This window comes from Pleuronectes platessa, chromosome 18 (genome assembly GCF_947347685.1).
Source record: "Pleuronectes platessa chromosome 18, fPlePla1.1, whole genome shotgun sequence".
In the NCBI taxonomy this organism is placed as follows: Eukaryota; Metazoa; Chordata; class Actinopteri; order Pleuronectiformes; family Pleuronectidae; genus Pleuronectes; species Pleuronectes platessa.
In genome coordinates, this window is record NC_070643.1 from 18,735,800 (window position 1) to 18,759,066 (window position 23,267).

The window sequence follows — 23,267 nt, forward strand, 5'->3', positions numbered from 1 at the left end:
AAGCCCGCCATTTTAGCTTTAGTGGTCCATTTGGCCTTATTCCACATTATTACTTTGAAGTACTTATCTCAGGGCTTTCTTCAGAACAACTTCAAATTCAGATGAGTGTCATCATAATAAGATGGAGATATGATTTAAAAAATCTCAGACATACAAGGTCCAATCGAGTCCAAACTAGACATGTAAGACAAGAGTCCCGGCCTGATGACATCTACACAGAAATTATGACTTTAAATCGCAGCGCCCCCTGGTGGCTACAGGAAGTGACATGTTTTATACTTTGATGAACTGCTCCTGGTTGCTTTACAATATACAGCTCAAAAGAGCTCAGTCATTGGTTATGGTCATAATTGTGACATTTTCTCAAATCATCTAAACATTGATCCTCAGTTTCATAGCGCCACCTATTGATTCACCATCAAACAGGAAGTACTCTGTTAATCCACTTTGCATTATCTAACCGGCTCCGAACTAATAACCTATGATCACAATCCTGATCTGAACAGCTCCATATATTAATATTAGTTAAGGGTCATAGCGCCACCTACTGATCAGTGTGAAAATTAAGTAGTTCCCCTTGTTTTTTGGAGAGGGGGAAATAATCTGGCTCGTTCTTTTGGCCTCAATAATGAGCTGGATGAAAATCAATACTTATTCAGTGAGTGTGTTTGGGTTTTAATTAGCTTGTAAAACATACAAGCTTCTTTAGTGGTGGATGAGGCTCAGAAAACAGAATCTGCATTTCAGAAGCAATAAAAAAAACACCAGTATTAAAAGAAAAATGGTTTTAAAGCTGAAACAGATAAATATTTCTGCAGAATGTTCCATATTTTGCCAAATCATTCATCTCCCGCTTTTCGTTGCCCACCAAAAGGGCCTTGGCGGTTGTCAGTGGTTGTAATTGCACATCTGGCGGCAGTTAGAGCTGCGTACTTGGCATCACTGAGGTTTCTGCCTCTCGACTGAAGCAGCAACACGTTCCAGGAGCAGCTCGGGTCGGGCTCGGCGCTCTGACTTCACCAGAAAACAAAAGAGCCACTCCATTCAAAGGCGGTGGACCTTTGGTCTTCATGGGAGGCAGGAGGGAGACGTGGAAGTCTTCACTTGATTCCTTTTTATTTTGACTTCTCTTCTCTGAACCCTGGGATGTTGTTGAGCGACACGTGAGACTGAGATTGGGGATAAAAGGCCGGATGCCTGCAGTCCAAGCATGAGAAAGAGCAACAGGATGAACCCCCCCCGAAAGATGATTGCTGACAATAGCAAAGCAGATTCAAAGCCTGGATTTCATACACATCTCCCCCACATCTACAGTGATGATGGTCTGACAAGGCTTCTCTCCTCCCTGTTGGTTAAATAGCTATTTCCAACGTGACTGTCAGTTTCCCTCTAGGTGGAAAAATTCGATTTCCCAGTGGCGGCAAAGCACCATCAGTGTTTAAACAGCCGAGTCCAGGATCCCTCCGACTTTAACAGGCTGTGTTTCGTGTTTTCCACCAGACCTCAACCCTTTTCTTTTTGTTAACAACCTTTTCGGAGAACGACGTCTCGCTACAACCCCCAAAACAAAATGACTTTGCGAGGATGAAATAGTTGGACCTCCTATGTGGGTGCAAATGGCCTCATCTCCAGCAGAGCCATTACTATTTGAGTTATTTCATGCCATTTCTCATCCCCGGCGAGTCCCTCGACTTCCAGCTGGAGCCAGTGTCTGCTGGAATTAAATGAGGTTGTGTGTGATGCCAGCTCCGGCCAAGTGCCCGGTCCTCATGAGGCACAACACCAAGCAAACCAGAATCCCACTGCAGCACATGGCAACAAACCAGGGTTTAGACAACACATTCTAACTCCTCTGCTGAATCCTCACGTGTGTCATGGTTGAAACAAAAAACATAAAAATAATATACCTACAGCAGACGCATCTGTATTTTCACAATGATTTGATATCTTTTTAAGTTAGAGTGAGGTGTTCACTAGCATGAGGGTTGTTGGTTAAATTCCTGACTCCTCCAGGCCACATGACAGGGTCCTTTAGCACAAGCAAATGGTAACCTAGTGGTTTGTGAACAGACATTTTGAGTTTGCAAATTTGTAAACTCTAGATAGAACCAAAACGTACAAGATGAAACTAGAGGCTGAGATCATAATCTCCTCAGCAAAATCTTTATTGCCGTAATAAATCAAGAAAGAGAAGATTTCTATAGAAACTGACTTCTTTTTGCATCAAAAGAAATTTCCCTCTTCTGGTAATTCGAAAAACCATAATAAAACCTAAATACCCCCCCGAGGGCAGTAATGATCTGTGATAGATAAACACTGCTTATGAAAGCGCTGTGTGAACGTGTGCGTGTGAATGTGACTTTCAGTGTATTGCACCTCCAGTGAAACTAGGAAAGTGCTGTATAAATGCAGACCAATTAACGAACAGTGTTGAACACTTAAGTATAATCATAGTAATTAAATATTTCATGCGTTGGTTGACTTATATCACAGAATCTACTGTAAATAGAACGGAGAGCAACAAAGTACATTTAAACAATTAACTACTGTGAGAAATAACATTTTATTGCAGCCTTCTTTTTACATCTATACAGGGATATGGTTTACTCTTTAACTATATTCACATGAGAGCTGATGTATTTTGTTGAAGCCACACTCATCCTACACTTGTTATCTTGCAGTTGCACCAAACTAATCTTTTTTTCCTGCCCCATTAATCATCTCACGACCCCGTGGGATTTATCTTGTGACCCTTCGGAGGGAGGATCCCCGGGTTCGGAGCCACCGGCATTAACTTATCAACTGTGAATGAAGAAGATAAAACTGGCTTCATCTTCACTACAACAGTAAAATGCTACTGTGTATTTCAAGTTTGACATTTGAAGTACTTTCTGCACATAAAATTACATTTAAGTGTTATTTCAAAAGCAGGCCTTCTAATGGAGTATTAATACTTTGACTTCAACAAAGTATCTGAGTACCTCTTCCACCACGAGCCTCCCTGATGTTGGTACAAGTTCACAGCAGCTGTTGAAAGGGGGGGGGGGGGGGGGAACCCTGTGATCACCTGCTCATGATTCATCTGGGTTGGAATGTAATTATAAAAGCATTATGAGTTGCTGAGAGCAGCAGGAACGAGAGAAGCGGTGGAGGGGCGGCGGCGACTCTCCTTGCCACCAGGTTATTTTACATATCTGCAACCCAAGCATCTCCACCCTCCCCACCGCCCCCCCCCCCCCCCCCCCCCCCCCCCGGCTCCTCACTGTGGTAATGACCAGTAGCAGTCACGGCCTCCTTGGCACGGCCCATCTGTTGTTTTTTTGTTTTTCATACTCGAGGTGGGAGGGGAGTGGGCGGACGGGTGGGTTGGTGTTGGCCTGGGCGAGGAATGAGAAAATGATGGGGGGGGAGCTGTAGCCACTAATTGTTGCCAGTCTGTTATTACAGTAGGTTGAATGTTAGCAACAGTTGCGCGGCCTGACAGTCGGACACAATGGTCATCGCTAAATTAAGCCCCGGGCCGCTGACGCACTTCAGGGCCCGGTGAGAAGGACAGAGGCCGGTTTGTAGTCTGGCTCCACCCGCTGCAGAGTCAGACAGGAGTCTAGAGCAAATTACATTAATATCAAAATGTCTGCATTTCGGAAATCAGAAACAGCAAATTAGGTTTGTTAACTGGGCGTCAGGGTGGATCAGTGGGAAGGACTGGTTTCCAACCACGAGACGGTGCAGGCTTCGGTCCTCCTCACTGGTCTGAGGGCAGTTTGTACTGCGTCTTATCACCATTTCCTCTTGATTCTTCACAAAATAAATACATATTAGATTTAGACTTCTGCCCTTTGTGCTTGAACCTGTGAACTCGAAGTGGTATCCAAGTCACAGAAGAACTTTTTCTAAGTTTGTTTGTTTGTCAGCAGAATTACACAAAAACTACTGGGAGGATGGAACATGGGCCAAGAAAGAATCCATGAAATGTTGGCGCAGATGCAAACTAAGAAATTATCTTTTTATGACTTTCTATAGTTTCACGCTCTACATTGTTTTGTTGGCTTAAGCTCATATGACTGAGAAAACAAAACATATTATTTATATAGATTGCACGCTCATTTTTAAACCACTCACGTTCACAAAACAATCGTTTCTTTGCAGCTTGGCAGTTGATAAAAAACGATGCTTGAGAAACTCAGAGACTTTACGACATAATTGAAATACCTGGTAAAAAGAGACATGGTCCAGGCTGCTGGAGATTGAGCAGTGAGACACTTTGTTGATAGAATCTCACACTGCACCTTTCCCCTCAGGGGTTTTCAGCTCAGCCATTGATACGAGTGTAAAAAATAAAACTCTCTCTCGTGAATGATCCTCGGACAAGCTTGCTTTTGTTTGCAGTGTAAGCCGCCCCAGTGGTTCCTTACCAGCGCTCTCCTCCGCCTCATGCGCACACTCACGGCTGCAGCCAGCCATTGTTCCAGGCCAAGATAATAGTATCAGGCCTTGACGGGTGGGGGGGGGGGGGAGTTACAGTTGGATTGGCACCAGCTGTTACAGCAGCGATACTTTGTGGACCTGATTAGATTACCAAATTACAGCCGATCTCATCTGACATTAATTACTGCACGGTAATACATTCCTAACTGAGCCCTGTGCTAAACATCCCAGGACTACAGACAAATTGCAGGGTGCCCCTCCGCAGTGAAACATGTCCAGAGTTAACAGAGACGTCTCAATCTCCTCTCAGTGCCCAGAGACTTGGAGGGTGATGGGCTGTATACAAGCTTTAATAAGGAAGACAGCTCAATCACAATCACAATCACAACTCCCAGAGGAAAGAACAATGTTTTCCATTGTTTGCTATTGTTGACAGAACTTCCTCCTGAGATCCTTGAGTATCTACATGAAGCTAATGCTGTTGAGATATTGTGTTTCTTCAGTCAGGGGCCGGGCCCATAAAGAAATGAAAAACTTTGAATCACATCTGCCAAGGAGGATGTTTTCGCCCTGAACTGTTCCTTTGTTTGTTTGTTAGCAGGATTGTGTCAGAAAAAAACAAAATGGATTTCCATGAAATTTGGTGGAACGATGGAACATGGGTCAAGAATGAGACCCATGTTCAAATTTGGCGAGGATTCAGACATTGATTTTTGACATTTTCAACAAACACTGCACGGATCTGAATATATAAATATTACATCAGAAATAAATTGCATAAATATTGACCATTTCTGTCTCCAGTTAGAAATTCCTGCGCTTGATCCTTAGTGTTATTGGCTAGAGAAATCTGAAAGTGATGTAAGACGGGACGAAACAATGTCGATTTAGTTGTTTTTGAATGGGATGTGTTGACATTAATAACAAATATAAAACAACACCAGACATTGAGGGCAGCGGTAAACAAGGTTCTGTAGCGTGTTGAATTATCAGGGAACAGAAACACCTCCAGCTGACAACGTGGCGTCACCGCTGGTAAATCCGGGGCTTGCAACAAATGATGAAATAAGGATGAAACCACAACCTGAGCGAAGGGTAATTTCATGCTTTCTGCCAGAAACGACTGCATCACACAAAGGGCAACTTTAAAACCGACGCACTGCCACCTGCTATTAAGTGCACACATCACGGAAAATGATATATACCAACTCTCTTATTTACTGCCCACACGTCTGTTGTCAGTTGCCTGCAAATCCCCATTTGAAGCCGAATGGGCGGCAGAGTGCGTGGGGCGTAGGCAGAGGGAGATTTACTGTGATGTGACGCTGTGGAGAAAAGGAGTCTGTGGTTTACACAAGGTCTGCTCCCTTCAAGGCAGAGTCACCTCCACAGCTCGTCCAGGCTCGCTCCTATTAAGATTAATAATGTGAGTATTTACAAGGCCCAGATCTCTGCTCCAACCCCCCCCCCCCCCCCCCCCCCCGAGGCCACCCTGAGACCAACCAACAGCAGAGGAGATAAAGGAAAAGTGATTGTGAGAAAACACAACGAGCCTCAGTGCTTCGCTATTTAAGAGGCTGACTTTATTGTGTTTCAATAAATCTTTAAAGGTTACCTCATGAATTGGAGTTAATTTGTTCCTTCGAGCAATAGTTTCATTTAGTTTAGACTTTTTCTGGGAGATGAGAAGATCGATTCCACTTTAAAAACCAAAACATTTAAAAACATAAAGGTTCAGTTTTACAGGCGGTGGTGTGGTGTGTGGTGGGTTCTATTCTTGGCGTGAAGAAGTAATTTCCTTAAGTCAATTAGTAGCCAACTTAACAATAACTGTATGTAACCCATCATAAACAACAAGCTGTGTTGTCCTCTTTTTGTGTGACTTATGCTAAGCTAAGATAGCAGATGGTTGCTATGAACAGCCCCTTTATTTAATTAAGTTCCAAGTATATTTTATACATTCTGTAAAAACCTTTTTTATTAGTGGGGGAAAAGTCTTTAACTCAGAGCAAACAAAATATTCAATAAAAACAATTATTTTATTTACATCATGTAAACAGTCTTAACAGAGAAGAATCAATCTGTATTTATTACAGATAGTCTATGGTGCAGGGTGAGGGACAAACTTCTGTCCAGCTGAGTCAGAGACGGATCCAGTTACCTCTCAGTTACCAGCGCTGGCTCATCATTGGCCAGATCAGCAGCCAACATGACCTCAGCTGACTTCTCAGTTCTTTACCCTGCACCATTACTCAGTCAGCTAGCGTTTCATGTTGGGATTATGAAGTTAATACAGGTTAAAAACTGAGTTTACATTGTATGGGATCCGAACCCAAATCAAAGTTTCTCACTCCTTAAAAGTGCAATCACAGACTAACTATGAAAGATTACTACATTGTAATCATTCATACGCTGTGTGTAACAAATGATCTGTGTGATACTATCAGAGTCCAACTCCTTCATTGGTTGGGTGATATAAATCAGCCAATGTGACCGTTTCACAGTCATATCGGTGTCTGCGTTCACATTTGCAGAAACTAAAACTTTCATTTGACAGAATAAACAACCCAGAAATGATGAGCATTTACAAGAAACATGTATTATATGCTAAAGTTTATAGTTAACTTTATGGTTAAACTACAAATGATCAAGCCTCAGTGATATTGAAAGTTTTTTTTTTGCAGCAACATTTCACACAAACTGCTCAACACATTACCACAAATATTTGTGGAATGATGTGGTACAAGTCAGGAAAGAGCTCATTCATTCATCCTTTTGCCGTTCTCGTCAACTTCCCAGGGATTAATACAGAGATCTAGATGAAAAATATCCATCACATTTAATGTATGAATGACTTTGTATATTTTTGTGCTGCTTGATTGGATTCCTGAGGTCGGGTCTTGTTTGCAGACTGTTCTAGTTATAAAAAACATATTTTGGCTGATGAATCCAAAATCCCTACTGAGTCTCAGACTCAAATAAAACTTTCTTCTCTTCCTCACTGTCCAGCGGCGTGTACTCACACTCACTTGGATCTAACAAGTTGAGATTCACTTGCACTGCTACCAGTTTGTGCACCCTGTCAGCTGAGAGAGAACCTTCCACCTTTGTACTTCCAAACCGCGACCGCAGGCTTTCACAAGCTCCTGTAGTCGGAGGGATCTGAAGTATAGCTGAGGCCACGGCCGACAGCGGCTCAGAGGAACACAGCCCCTTCCACCAGGTGGATGCAGACACGTGCTGGCATGAGCTCCATATCCCCGTCCCCTTCCATAGTCCCTCTTTGGCCGAGAACCTGGCGAAGCTGGCGAGCACTTTGCCCTCATCTAGATTTAGATGGCGTGACAGGTTGGATATCACGTAGTAAGCACTGTTAATCTGCTCCCCGGAGAGTGTCTGCTGTCCAGCATACTTGGGATCCAGCATGTACGCTGCTGCATGGATGGGCTTTACGCAGAACTCCTGCCATCTGTCTAATGATGCCAAGACAGCTTTCTGTTCCGTGCCGTGCAGCACGGACCCAGACAGAGTGGCTCCGATGTGGTATCTCAACTGACTGAACATGTCAACAACACCAGAGAGCGCAGTGTCGTCTCGTTTCATGAAATCAATAGAGTTCCAGATCGTGTACAGCAGGTTTTGACTGCTGATCAGCCCTTTCCAAAAGGCAGGATCCTGTAAGGTAGCCCTGGTGGATGCTTCAATGTGAAGTGTGGGAGAGACAGCCATCTCCTGCAGAGACGTCTGACCCTCCAGGAGGCTGCTGAACATGCTGAGCACACCAGTCCGGTCAGAGCCTCCAGGGAGTACCAGGGTTCCTCCATTGGAAGTGTGGTTTCTTATCTTTGTATTCTTCCAGCCGCTAAACGTCTCTGCTGATAATTTCTGTTCTCTAACATACCTCACCACCTGCTCAGCTCTCCTGCACAATGCTTTAATCGACGGCTGTTCCAGGATGTCGCCAAAGAGCTGCTGGATGCCAAACGCTGTGCAGCCAATAGCTGACACGTGTGGGAACGCTTCCTCCACTTGAGCCCGGGTGGCCATCATTTCCGGGGCGTCATCCGTCACGACAGCAAAGACCTTTTGTGGTCCCACCTCGTTTATGATTTCTTTCAGTTCCTCAGTAATGGAAGTCTTTGCATGTGACTGCTCTTTCATGTTTGTGCATTTATAGAGCAGCGGTACAGGAGTGGCCACAACATAGGCGATAGTTCCGGTTTCTTCAGTGTTGGACCAGCCGCTGCAGATGACTGTGACACAGTCGGCTTTCTCTATCGCGTCGTGAACCTGGTTTTGCACTCGGTCATACTCGCAGTCCAACAGATGAGAGGACAGAGCCGCTGCAGTGGGCGGACAGTAAGCCGGCCGCAGGACGCTGAAAAATCGTTTCCAATAAACATTGTCTGTGAGACTGAGGGGCGAGGAAGTGGCGTACGCAGCTCGAGCCAGACACTCATCAGCATATGCCTGGCTGCGCTGATCCACTGAATCAATGAGGAACTCTCCCCCCGGATCGGCAGATGGTAGGAATGGGAAGGAGGGAACGGGGATGGAGGCAGCAGCAGAGCTCCCATCAGGCTCCGGGGACTGCTGTGAAACCACACAGTACCCCTTGCATTTGTCCAAATGCATCTGCATCTTGGTTGCGTTCTTCGTGTACGTCCTGGCACAGTAGTTGCACATGAAGGTTTCCCTGCCATCTTTAATGGCCGGAGTAAAATGCCTCCACACACCGGACTGCATGCGAGGCATCGTCTACAAAATAATCATAACACATTTTGACAACAGGTGAGAAGTGATTCAAATAATAACTAAGGTTTTTCTAGACCAGTATTATTGATTTAGTTTATTAAAAAATTGCAGACTTAAAAGTAGCAAATTGAAAATGTATGAGTTGCCAAACTAATACCTTTTTGATTAAATATAGCTATTAATAATATGTATATCTTCGAGGTTTTGTAGAATCCTCCCTCACCGTGATTTAGTTCAATGGACTATTTTCAACCTGCGGTAAAAGATCTGCAAAAGTTAGGCTGTCACAAGCAATTATAAATGTTAAAATATGACTAAGAAATGTTCTCGCATGAATAAATTCAGTCTGGAAGATGTCTGCATTAATAAACTGGATTTGGGTCCAGATGTCAAGGATCAGTGGATGTGGAAAAAAATGAAAATTAAATTAGGGGCTAAATAAAACGTTCATGCTGGTGGATATCAATTCAGGAAGTGTTTTAAACTTCAAACACTTCATGAATAGATTATTAATCATCAACACATATGTATATGTGGTTTATAAACTCTTCATCAATGGTGCCTGATCAGAAATAATGTCAATACACAGCTTGAGTTTAAACTTATATCTCAACTTTAACAGGAGATTAAAGACAGAGCACAGTAAATTTACAACAAGATATAAACTCATTCATTTATTCACTCACCTTAGTTTGATCACTTAATCTCCATCCACCTGAAGTCACTGTAACGTTAGCTCCTGTAGCTAACCTGGCTCCCCGAAAAAGTAGCTTCAAACGAGGGGGAAACACCTCCTTTCCCCCGGTGGTGGAGTCAAACCAGACCACAGACTGGAACCACAGTGAAATAATAATTTAACATGGTCACATTAACGAGATGAGTTTGTAAAAAACGTGGCGAGAGAAGTGTGTTTCCTCTATTGTTGTTGTTAGCGTCGCTACTTCCTGAAACTGAAACCAGAGTACGGAAGCTCACATGGGACAGAAAAGGGGGAACTGCAGGAAAAGGCGAAGTCAGGATGGTAGAGGGTATTTGTTATAGTGACACTACAGCTGGATAAAGCTCATGGAGAGTGACATGAAATAATAATAATAATGTTTCTGAATTCTTCACTGATCCAAACAAGAAATTTTGAGGAAATCAACAAAGAAACAAACGTACAGGGGAGAAAGCAAAAACCTCTGGGTCGGAGTTAATTATCAAACATCCCAGATACAGTCAACTAAGGCTCTTTGTTAAACTATGTTTTGAGGCAAGTCTACCAGAGTAAATTAAATAATCGAAATAAACAAACATTCAAACCACCCAGATAAAATCAATCCATGTTTGTAATTCTAGTTTCCATCTAATTTTCTGTCAGTGATTAATCAAGATAATCAAAGCAATCGTTTCAGCTCTAATTTACCATTTAGCCTTTCTTCTCTCTTCCAAATACAATTGGAATGTGGTAACTGGGCCAAACCTGATGAAAAAGTTAATACAACTTTTTAAACACATATAGACTTTCGTCTATTGGTCACTGAACTGACCCCATGACCCCTCGTGTGGGTCTGTGCTGGTCTCAGTGTTAACGGCCACACTGATTCGCTCCAGCACTGAATGACAGTGATTATCTCTCGCTCTGGGTCACATTTCACTGCCATGTGTGGGTCATTAGAGAACATTTCTGGAGGTTATCCTGTTCCCAGGTTTTTGTGGCACAGTGAGTGTAGCCAAAGCAAACTCGCTCTATCTAATTTGGGGGGGGCAATCTGAGCCGTGTAATGTCGGGTTGCATCACAGCGAATATTCACTTTGACACACTGCAGGGAGACGTGGAGAGAGAGAGAGAGAGAGAGAGAGAGAGAGAGAGAGAGAGAGAGAGCAACGGGACCTCATGAAATCCAAGAGCCATTATTTTCTTGTCTGTCAGCCTCGGATTAAGTGGCCCGACTCTTTTAGAGAGCGTCGGCCTCCGAGCCAGAGAATCAGGGGTCCAGACCACAGGGCCGACGGCGCGGAGGAAGGGCGGTGATGTCATAGCATGGCAGCGATGGAGGATGAGGTTGGAGCAGGAGGATGGAAGCGTTGGCGGTTCTCAAGCCTGCTCTCGTCTCATGGGAAACGAGGTAGTGTTTAAGTCTGCATTCGGTTGTTTGTCAGCAGGATTACACAAAATACTAGCTGATGGAAACTTGGTGGAGGGATGCATTATGGGTCAGGGAAGAATTCTTTTAAATTGGGTACAGATCCAGATCAGGGGGAAGATGCAGATATGTTTTTCTCACTTTCTTTAACATTGTTTTTCAGCATTTTCATTAATTCCCTTACAAACAATTAATGTATTTTGATTGGAAAAACAACAGTTGGGTCTAGATGGAGGTTAGTGCTCTACTGGGACATGAACAAATCTACTGGGGACAGAAGGAGACAAACATTCAAGACATCGTGGAGAAACTCAATTGGATTTAAACCACGGAAAGACACATTTCAAATGTTTTTATGTTTCAAATGTCGTTGTCCCCAAAAGAAAAACTTCCTCTCTAATAAACAAGTTAACAAGTGGACAAGCCCAAGGCTGTTTCACGCCGCCATCTTGATTCAACTGTCCCTCACACACACATCAGTATGTTTTTGTGTCTGTGCATGTTGTTATTTGGCTCCAAAGGTTCAAGCTATCGTTTCAGATCCGAGAGAAGCTCTCATGTCTCCTCCGCTGAGCGTCCGCTCTCACACTGAGGAGGCGTGCTCTGTCGGAGTCGGGCTTTAACCGACAGCTCTAGCTCTGGATCCAAACACTCTGTGACATAAAAGCCTTTCAATTACACCCTGTAAAACGCTCTGCTCTGAAACATGAAACAGAAGCACACACTCTCGCCTTCGCAGAACGTCAGGCCGCCCGATAGAGAAGAATTAAACTGGATCATTTTATTCCACTTTAATGGCCGATCTCTGCTCCTTGGAGCCTAAAGCTAGAACTCTCCGAGACCCTGTTTGCAATTACTTGATTATAACAAACTGAAAATAGCTTTAGTGAGGTCTGAGAGAGCTGTTTACAGGGAGACACCCCTTACTGTACATGCAGGCTGAATGTGTCGCGTTAAGACAACAGTATTTGTTGTTGTAAGTTTAGTTTCATGTGTTCTCTCCGTCAGTGGTTGACATTTATTCACATACAAGTGTTTCCATGTTGTGATAAAGTTTGCCTTCAAACAGCGAGAGGTTTTTCCAGATGTAAGGTTCAAGAGGGTGTGATTCCTTTACTGTTTTTGTAGGAAACACTACTACAAAAACGCTACACAACTACGATGCAACACGGTCGGCGGAGGTAGAGCCGCTCATCAAACACGACACCCGGCTTCCTCTCGACCTCTCATCGGGGCGAGCGATGACGAGGTGATCCCCGATGTCGATATCGTGATGTGACAGCGAGTTTACTTAACTCCTGTACTCAAAAAACAATTGAGCTATAATTGGATTTGATTTAATCTCACAAAAACCAGCACTTTCACGGGTTCAATTAAAAAGGCAAACATTTCTGTCGTAATTCTGCAGCAGCTGTGCAAAGGGAGGACAGATGCACCCCCCCTACTCCACCTCCCCCTCCCACAGCCCTCTCCCAGTGAGCAGTTGGGATCCGTCGATGTCAATTATAATCCACCACAACAGTTGGGAGATTGGGATTCATTATCTTAAAGTAAGCATGAGCAGAAGTACATAGACTAATACAGGGCTAAAGTAATTAGCAGCCGTGGATGTGTGAAAGCCCCTCCACGTTTCTGATATCAAGCCCTACCCCCTGTGTGCAGTGCCCTTACCTCCCAGCAGAGGCCACTGTGCCCATAGTACCTCCACAGGACCTTTGACACGGATCTTGATGGAAACCGGTCACCTGAGGGCAACTGGTAAACCTGAGGGCAACTGGTAAACCTGAGGGAAACCGGTAAACTCTCATGTTTATCAAATTCTATATACACTTTGCTTCCCCTGAATGATTATTGATTGTGTAGATAATAAAATACGTTTCTAGCCAAAGGACAGACACGACAACAAGGTTATAACTTTCTAACACACAAGTTATTTCTCTTTATTAGTGCACATTCAAATTCACTTGATCCAGATTTATTCACCAAATTGCACAACCTCATAAATATCAGTCCCTTATTCACGTCATATCTTTTCCATCAATAATGTCGTGCGAATAATTAATTAAAGCATTTTCATGTCTCAACTTAAACCACCTGTGAGGTTGGTTCCACACCTGTAACATTCAGAAAGGAGCCTCAGTGATCTGGTGCAGTGCGGATATTTGAAGACGTGTCTTTACTAGTGTGTATGTACATGTGGTGCACAAGTTGTATGGACTTGTGTTCTACATCCTAAGAAACAGGCTCTGTGCTTTGTAATGTCTATATCATGGTGGTTATGAGTGCAGCACAATAGAAGCAGTGTTCTTTCATGGAGCTCAGCTGCTTGTGCTGCTGCTGGTCGAGTGTTACAGTGCGGAGGCAGCCGACTCTGTCTACTTGCACTTTCCATAATCATCTCTCTTTCTCTCCCCGTCCTTTCAGCATCTTTCACTCTTACAAAAACAATCATCAGTCTGCCCATAAACAGTCATTTACACGGTTACTGCGGTCGCTCCTCTTCACAAAGCAGCTATAGCAGCAATAAGGACGTATAGACCAGGAGAAGCTGAGCGGCAGTGGGTTTTATCTCCACTCTGAATCGTGGCCTGTGTATAAAGATGGAAGAAACGTCTCAGCTTCCACTGTTCAGAGATAAATCCCAAAGTTTGGGGCTGGTGACGCAAGGTCCCGCTGATTTGTGCCCTTAACCAATGGTGAGTCGGTCTCAGCTGTCAATCACAACGTTTAAAAACTAACCAGAAAAATTAGCACTAAACAGAAATGACTGAAACCTTTTTTAAGATTAGTTTGGTCCATGTCCCGTCCACTAACATGGAGGAGGCGGGGCGTATGACCTTCTGCTGCAGCCAGCGAGAACAACACATGAAGCTTAAGGAATCAGCTTCCTGTTTCCAGTCCATACATTTGTTTCCTCCACGTGAAGCCCGGGTTCCTCAGTGACTGACGGCCATCGCTCTGCTCAAACAATAAAACTCCCTCTTGTCTTTGAGCCGATTGCTCGTGCAAATGTAGATTTACGACAATTTCCTTTTGTGTTGTTCCACGAGGCGAGAAGAGCAACACACCAGCCTCGGCTCCTAAACGTCATAACAACCTGAGCGCTCATGCAAATCGAGTGACATTAATGAAGTTCACCGGCAACCAGCCTCTGTAGATAAACACCAGAGCAAGCGGCTGTTTACTGGAGCAGGCAGATAGGCGCTAAACATTTGTGTCGTGGCCAAGACGGTAGAAAGAAAAGAGCATATCCTGAAAACCCTGAAGTTTGTAACGCCACTGCTAACTGCATTGTCTTTGTTTTTAAAAAAAAAAACAGCCTTGTGCTTTGTTGCACAGGGAAGTCAGGCGGGAGGCAATTTGTCTCAAATGGAGAACATTTAAATAACAACGGAGCTTAAACAGCCACGAAATATACACGGATTTTCAGAATGATTTCCCTTCAAAAGAAGTTACATTTGCACACAGTGTTCTCAATGTGTTTACAATCCCAGTAAACAGTGTGTATGAGGTGCAGGAGTTGTTTCATTCAATATTTTCTTTATTCTCCAAGATGTTTTAAAGCTGCATCACACCAAAGTATAACAAAGTCAGTATCACAGAGGATTTCTACAAGGCTCCGTCCCGATGATGCAATCGATGTGAAATCAGCAGCGAATCTTCTGTTCTTGGTAAATTGCTGTTCTTGGTTTGAACCTGCTGTCCTCCTGTGTGGGCTTCCTCCCCCTGCGGGCAAAGACATGCAGCTAAGGTTAAGTGGCAACTCTAAATCACCCGTAGCTGAGATTGGTCATTAGTCTCTATACGTTGCGATACTAGTCACCTGTGGGTGGACCCCGCCTCTCGCCCAGTGTCAACTGGGATTGGCCCCATTGACTCCTAGATGACGGATGGATAGAGGGATGTTTTTTTTAATGTTTTAGAAAACATTGTTCTAGAAATGCTCAATGAAAGTATCAAGTAATCAGCCACCTTAGAGTAAAATGTATTATTAGTAAGTAATGTTGGGTTAATAGGCTGCGTGACCTGTGTTTAAAGGGATCAGAAATCTGAATGCAGCTCCAGGCACTTAGTTTTGTTCTTTTCTTTCTGGTCGAAAACTTCTCTTCGGATAGGAAAGGTCGCTGACCCCCCCGCCCTGACTCGACCCTCTTAGCGTGAATCACGGGGTCAGCGGTGAAGCCGGACAGGGACGTGTTGTCCACAGAGACACAAACACTCACACACACATGCTGACGCTTAGATAACACTCCCCTAAAGCATCGTAACAACTCGGCCACAAAACGATCCAACAAACACAAAACACAGAAAATAGTTTAAACTTAACAGTCACGTATGTTTTTTTCTTCTCTGGCTGCAACAATGAAGAAAAGAGGAAAAACAAAAGCTGAAGCCAAATCAATGAGCGCGACTGATGCATTCTTGAAGTGTCAGGGGTTAAAAAGGAGCCCTTTGGCTTGAGTGCACATGCTTCCAATTAGGCCTCAAATAGGCAAGAGGAAACAGTTGATTTAGGAATATTACTGAAGAATGACTTTAATTAGCCTGGAGACGAAGGGGCCCTGGCTGTGGAGACCACTGTCAGCAGCAAACAAGGCCAGACATCATTAAACAGCAGCGGCGGCGACAGGGGCTCCGGCTGAACCCGCTGCAAACAAGACGACCAGGGCTGTTATTTGTTTATCAGCGCCCCCCCTGACAAATCATATCAGTTGACAGCAGGTTGAAAGAAGAAGAAGAATGATGAAAAGTAAAAAGGAGAGATGGAAGAAGCAGAGATTTAATTGAAAGGAAACAAAGGTTCAGCCGCTCCTCGTTACGCTTTTAATCCACCGGGGGAAACAGCTCCGGTGTCACCTCGGATGTGCAAACCGCTGGATTGTGACTGTTGTGACTTTTCAAACTGTCAATAGCCTCATTTGAAAAGCAAACACTGTGGTGAATTGAATGTCAATATAAATGTTCAGCTCACAGCTTCCTCTTATTAGAGGGGGGGAAGGCTGCGACTCGCTAGCTCTTAATATTTCAGCGTGCAGTGTTATCATGTTGACAGTGAGAGGTAAATGATTTCCACCGGCCTCTTGGGGCCAGCTGGGGTTTTATTCTGCTAAAGCACATGGAGGTTGTTTCATATAAGGTAGAGGAAATAAAATCAACAGTTTTATTTGCATGAATTGGCATTTATATGGTTTTGAATGTCTTTCTGTGGCTGAATCGAGTCTAAAACCTTTTATTTTAGTGTCCAAACTTCTCTAAAACAAATAATTTAGATATTTTAGTTGAAAAACTCAAGTACTGCATGTTAGTCTGGACCTTTTGAAGCAACAGCATGCATCTGCTTCCTGTGTGCTTCTTATTGTCCCAACTTAACAACCAAAGTGCTCATTCATTCATTGACAGCTATTTAGAACTTATTAATTCATTTTTAAAGGCACAAAGGCCAAAACTTTCCAGTTTCTGCTTCTCAAATACAAGATTTTGTTTCCTTTTATTTGTCGAAACTGAAAAACCTTGAGGGTCGAACCATTGGTTGGACTTTGCAATTAAACTGAAGGTATCACCTGTTGTCTGGGCAGCTGGGATGGATATTTCTCACTTTTCTTTGGTTTGATAAATAATTATTTTAGCAATTAATCAAATGACTGCTTCAATTGATCCAAAGCAAAATATAAAGTATTTAGAAAAACAACATCTAGAACTATAAAACTCCTTCTTCAGAATACCATATATATAAAGCAGTTTTCTACATTGAGCATTTCAACTTTTAATACATTCTGAGATTCCTAGAGACTTTTACTCTTAATTGATGACTTTAATAATTTAGTATTATATTTAATCTACAAACAGATCAGAATACTTCCTCCAGCACCGCAGTAGAATCTCCCTCAGTCCCAAATCCGATTTGTCTTCCACACACAAAGTGCTTCTCTGATTTCTCTCTTGTCCTCCTGCAGGTGAAATGCTAATCATCACTTTATCAATTCAGATTTATGATGCAGTGCAGCGTGTGCTCCCCCCTCCCGAGAGCTGCTTTGCCTCCAAATAACCCATCAGAACTAACTTTCGAAGGATGCATTGATATTCAGGCACCGACTCAACCAGGTAGAGATCCGCTGAGACGAGTCGGAGTAATTATGTCGCAATTACGCAGCTGATTCAGAGGAAGAAAGACGCCGGACGCCGGTCGGGGGGGTCTGACAGCTTCTCGCATGAATCAGTTCACATGCAAACGGTAAATAATTCAAATCAACAGGTCACACGTCAGAGAGCAGGAGCACATGGCAAGAATATTCACATACACAGGTGTTAATGGACCAGATGTTAGAATAATATCAGTGTGTGTGTGTGTATCTGCTAATTTCTTGGCATTCTTCTTTAAGAGGTTCTGGTTGGCAGATTTGATCACATTTGGGTGTCAAGTCTTTATGCTAAGCTAGGCTAATCTGTTGGTGGTCATCAATTTTCTCACAAAACTCTCTGAGGTATTTACAATCAGGATAAAGAAAACAATAGATATTTATTTGTATGGCTCATATGCACAAGTCATAATTTGCCTTAAAGGGGTTGTGTATGTGTACAAGGTTCAATATCTTCTGTCCTTATCCTTCTAGGGTTAGAAAAAAGTACGTCACAGAATATCTTCTAACAGAGGGAATAAAAACGCAGAAACCTCAGTGAGAATATAAGTGAGAGATCTCTCCCCACAAATGGACAGAAGTGCAATGGATGACGCATTTAACCGAGCAGATCAACAAAAAAATAACAATAATATCACTATGATCTGATACGGTGACCACACTACGGTTAAAATGAAATGTTCCTGTCCCAAACTCCACCACGCAGTCGGATCCAGTGGCACAGTTTCGATCTCTGTGCACTTTGTCCTACATATTTGTATATTTCTCCGAAGAAGCGGATCCTCGGCCTCTCAACTGCTACCAGATGTGGAATGCCAGAAATAATCTGTCCTTTTCAATCTCAATGAGCGCGGTGTCTCGGCGAGGAGCTGAAGCTCCAGATCCGGCCACCAGATTGGGGAGATCATACACGTGCATGTGGTGAGAAGTGGACGTGCACACGCACACACACACAGTCACAGTAAGACCATTAGCCAACCTTGACCTTGGACACTCAATCAACTTTAACCAGGAAACCTGTGAAGCAAAAAAAAAAATGGTTTCATGCAAAGTTTCTATTCACGAAAAACAAAACAAATGAACAAATTCTATTTAGACTTTCCAGATCATTTCCTCAGTTGTCGTACAAACATGCAGAAAGCACGACCACGCTCACAATGAGACAAATCACTTCCTGTTCTCGAGACGCTGATGCACGTGGAGGAGTCGTTCTTGTTTGTTTGCTCTTTATTCGGCTCCGTTTGTTTTCAGCCGCTCTGTTTGTGAATTGTCGTTTGGCTGATGGCTCACAGATGCTTCGGGTGGGGGGGGGCAGACAGGGAACGCAGGAAGCTCTGAATGCTGGATGCCATTTCAAAACTTGGGAACACCGGCGGTTTAATGTGCATCATCACCGTGATGTATTGCAAACAAAATGTCTCTCGGTGAGCAATGTGGCAGCCGGCTCCGGTTGCCGATAAAACAAACACACAATACACAGACACACACACGGCGGAAAGATTTCTGGATATTTAATAAATGGTATTGACGTTGGTTCTGTTTTGATTGTGTGGGCGGTGGTGGTGGTGGTGTTGGGGGGGGGGGGGGTATATTCCCCATAGCATATACTTACAGCTGGACTCAACCTTTAGCTGGTAGCTGTGTCGCCGCCAACATAAACAACCAATCCTGTGAGCCGGGTGCCAGGCATCATAGCAACCCAAAATGTGTTCGACAACAGAACCGAGCGCTCGTCATCCAATCAGAGGAAAGTTTTCCAGAGTGGAAAAAGTGTCAGAATCGATTATCCTATGTTTGAGGAGGGTAAAGTAATTTACCTCAAACTGAAAAAAAAAAAAGAAAGCTCTTTAACAAATCATAAGCGAGTAGAGAATTAATGTCAGAACTGTACATGTGGGTCTTTTTCTGGCCCCAAAAATACACACACACACACACACAGAAAACAAAGCAGAAAGACTATTCATGTTCAATTTCCCCTGGCTCCAGAGCAGTCGTTAGAATGTTTGGCAGCCGCTCAACTTCGTGGACGGATTTTAGAGCGGGACTCAAATTCACGGGAGGGGGAGACCGGTCGTACAGAATGAGCCGAGCTGGATTCGTCCTTAAAGAAACCTTTTTTTTCAAAAAACCAGCAGGACGTGCCTGGAAATACATCCACAGCCTCGGACGACCTTTTCGCCTTTTTTTCCGCGTGAGGCCGCGAGGAATGTTTGAGTTACGTTCCTGAGGAGTTTCTCTCGTGGAAGCGGAGGCAACGTGTCAATAAGACGCCAGATTACAGATCATAAAGCATAACAAGCTCACATTTCTCAAAACAGTCTGCGTATGAGCTTGAGGGAAAACCGAGGCGTTTTTTTGAGGGGAGAAAAAGAAACGATTCTATGAGATGTTGGATTCCAGACATCGTGGCTCATTGTTGTCTCTGTGGAAAGTGGAGTAGGATCTGGGGCCCTGTTGTGTTGCATGGTCGCCCTCAAGAACCGAATGTCAAACACTCCGTGGGAAACCAGAGCTCCAGCGGAGGAGATGAAGTTATGCTCCAAGTACTTTTCTCTGGTTGTGAAGTGTAGTGGGGGGTTTTTGACTGTTTTATATATGTAGATAGCTAATTCACCAACCGTTAGCATTATCCGTTGGTAAACATTTAAGGTTTCAAGCTAGTTAGCTAATTCACCCCAATTCGGCTCCTTCAGTTGGTTTAAAATGATGTAGCTAGCTAATTAACATCATTATCAATTACTTCAAAAAGCTGACAGTGATTTACTCTTTAACATTTCGAGGTAGTTGGCTAGCTACTAAACCTCGTCAGCCCGTAAAAATGCATCTGTGGCTCACTGTCAATGTTTCAAGCTGGTGTACGTATAAATATTAATATCATATGCTGAGGCTAAAGTTATATCTCCTTGACGAAAAGTAAGTGGTTCTTTAGCTAATGATTATTAATAAGAAAAACATAAAATAGGAATATCACTTCGTTTTTTAGCTGCTGGCTTCATGTTTGTATTTGAAAGAAATCTTATAGGACCAGAACCAGCCAGTGTAAACGAGACAACTTAAAGAAATAGCAGGACTGACCTGCAAGGTCGACTTCACCACAAACTGAAGAACAACTAAACAGTGGATGTTTGAAATGGTGAAGATTCAAACCATTAGAAGTAACTTTGGTTAATATTGCATTATGTATTTAGTGAGAATAAATATAGCAACTTAAAGCAAATAGACACTGTTTGATCAATTCCCTCAACTTTTACTTGTTTGGTTTTGGAAAGACGTCACCTTCCAAACTCTTTGTACAGAAAGATTTGCTTTATTTGAATTTTCTTGCTTCAAATAACCCTTCACTTCCCAAACTAAGGTTAAAACTCGGTCCTCAGTCGTCTCTGGACTCTCTTGTATTGTTCCTCTTGTATCTTTCTCCACCTGTTGCTTCCTCTACACGTCTTTAATGCCTCTTATCTCCTCCCGTCCGGCCTCATGCGATCACTCCCTCCGCTCTCCTCCCTCGCCTCCTTCTTCTTCTTCTTCTTCTTCTCCTCCTCTCGCAGAGATGTGAGGAGCGCTGCTCTGGGGTCTGGCCTCGGAACAAGCGCTCGCCTTGTGAGGCTGTGTTTGCTCGGCGAGGTGTTTTCTCACATCGCAGCGTTTCACGGCCTCGCCTGGCAGATCACACCTCTGTGTGCACGCCTGTGTGCGCCACTCCGGGAAGACAGTGAGCAGGACTGTGAATTCATCTATAGTTTGGACTCGCTCTTAATTGCACCGAGAGGTAAACATGCATCTACGCCTGTTTAGCTGCTTGTTCCTCGATAGGTCCAGCGTGTGTGAGAGCATGTGTTTACAGTGCTGAGTTGTGTGTGTTTAGAGTGAGAGTTGCCCCCAGGCTGTGCCCACCTAAAGCCTCGCTGAAAGAGTAACTAATGAACCGAGGCTCTACCGTCTTCCTGTTTTCTTAAACAACAAACATTTAAGGGAATTCAGCAGGAAGACGAAGAGAAAAACATCATTCACCTTAAGTGCTCTCAAACGAAACCAGTAAAACCCTTTCACGAGAACGATTCATTCTGAATGAACAGTGGGAAAAATCGTGTCCTGTGACTTAAAAAGAAAGAACTCTTCAAGATGATATTTGTTCTTTGCATTTTAAATAAAGTGAGATAAGCAGAAACCTTCAAACCTGCTGAGATTTCACATTTTAATTCATCAGCATCATCTTTACCGAAGCAGATCAGGAAGTCAGAAAGGTGCAGAGCTGCTAGTTTTCATTCTGGACTGCATCATAACCCACATTCATGTAATTATGAGAATACATCATGTGAAGCAGCTAAACATGAAACACATAAAGCTCATGTGAGAGGTCTAATGTGTCAGAGGCTGTTTCCATACCTGAAGGTCTGCTCCAAACCATTTGATCTGGTTAATAACCAGACTGGCACAGATCTGTGTGTTGTCTATTCGTCGGTTATGAACTGGTAAATTTTGTTAACACAGTAATATCCTCACGTTTCACTACCAGCATCACCAGCTCCTTTGAATCTGGCACTCGTCGTTAATAAAACAATCCTGCGGGGCACCTGGTATCCTGGTTCAGAATAAACTGAAGAAGCCTGAAGGGCCCGGAGCAAACAAGGTGTGAACACATCCTGGAACAGTTGTTAAAAGCGGATTATTCTGCCTTTTTAATACAATGATTTACTTTCCCCCATGCTTTGTTGGAGCCTGACAGCTGACGGCTGCCAAGCAGGCTCCATCATACACCTGGAGAACTCCCACTCTGTTCCAGGTCACCTATTGTTAGAGTCTCTGCTGAGCGTGAGCAGTGTTTTGCTGCTGTGCTTCTTTCATTAGGTTTATTACACTTAGGCTAAGAGCTAAAAACACAGACTTCTATTGACCTGTGAGAATCTATTGAGCTGTAAAATCAACTAAATGGATTCACTGTACTGTGCTTTGATTGATAAACACATTTAAGCCCATTTATTTCAGTCAATTAAGACACAGGGAACTTTGTTATAGCACATTATAGGACATCTTTTGATCAACATCCTTATTTTCCATCACACATTTACTCAGAACCTGCTATAAAATATTGATTTTGACCTTTTCACCAACTTCTGTCCAAGCTGAAAGTCTCAAGACGTTGTCGGCTGGAGACTCAGAGAAGATATTTATATACTGAGCTAATTTATAATGCACCAATGTATCAGCAACTTCTGATATACGGGTTTAATTCTGTTCCAGTTTGAACTTGATATATGAATTTATCTACAGCCTACAGTTTTTAAAGGTTGACGACTTCCTAAAGGTGAAGACATCTTGATCGCCCCCTGGTGGCAGTTTGAAGCAAAGGTAAGGAAACTGCATTCTCCATGTTAGTGGACAGGAAATGGACCAGACTAAAGAGTTAAAATAAACAACTGATTTCACACTGATGATTTGTCCAAATTTCATCTTTCTGGGTTTTGATTTAATAAGTTATAAACACAGGATGAACTGTCATGATTGGCGGCTGAGACCGACTCACGATTGGCCGAGCACGTGTAACACCGGGACCTCGATTCAGCTGCTCCATTCAACAGATCGCTGCTGCGCTAACGTTTGTACAAACAATAATTTGGCTCCATTTCTCGATAATTAAAGTGGAGACGGATCCTCCATCTTTATTTTCTGCCTCGGGTGTTTACAGACAAACTGTTTACTGTCTCAGTGCGGAGATATAATAACGCCATACATCAGTCCCAAGGATTGACTCCGAGTGGGAATTCCATTTTCAGAACCAGATTCCTGTGTCTGTGTGTGCGTGTGTCTGTGTGTGTGTGTGTGT

The 23,267-nt window shown here is 43.4% G+C and overlaps 1 protein-coding gene across 1 annotated transcript; it reads right to left on the minus strand.

The window, feature by feature from the left end:
- Window positions 1–6,448: 6,448 nt before the first annotated feature.
- On the minus strand, window positions 6,449–10,130 carry LOC128461240 (uncharacterized). Its single transcript, XM_053446071.1, has 2 exons — window positions 9,870–10,130; window positions 6,449–9,186 (listed from the first exon to the last, which is right to left on the minus strand). Exon 2 carries the CDS (start codon window positions 9,181–9,183, stop codon window positions 7,387–7,389), a length of 1,797 nt encoding a protein of 598 aa, XP_053302046.1. The 5' UTR covers window positions 9,184–9,186; window positions 9,870–10,130; the 3' UTR covers window positions 6,449–7,386.
- Between the last annotated feature and the right edge of the window lie 13,137 nt (window positions 10,131–23,267).

Coding starts and splice junctions, on each gene's coding strand:
- LOC128461240 (XM_053446071.1), bottom strand. CDS start 9,183: ATGCCTCGCATGCAGTCCGGTGTGTGGAGGCATTTTACTCCGGCCATT.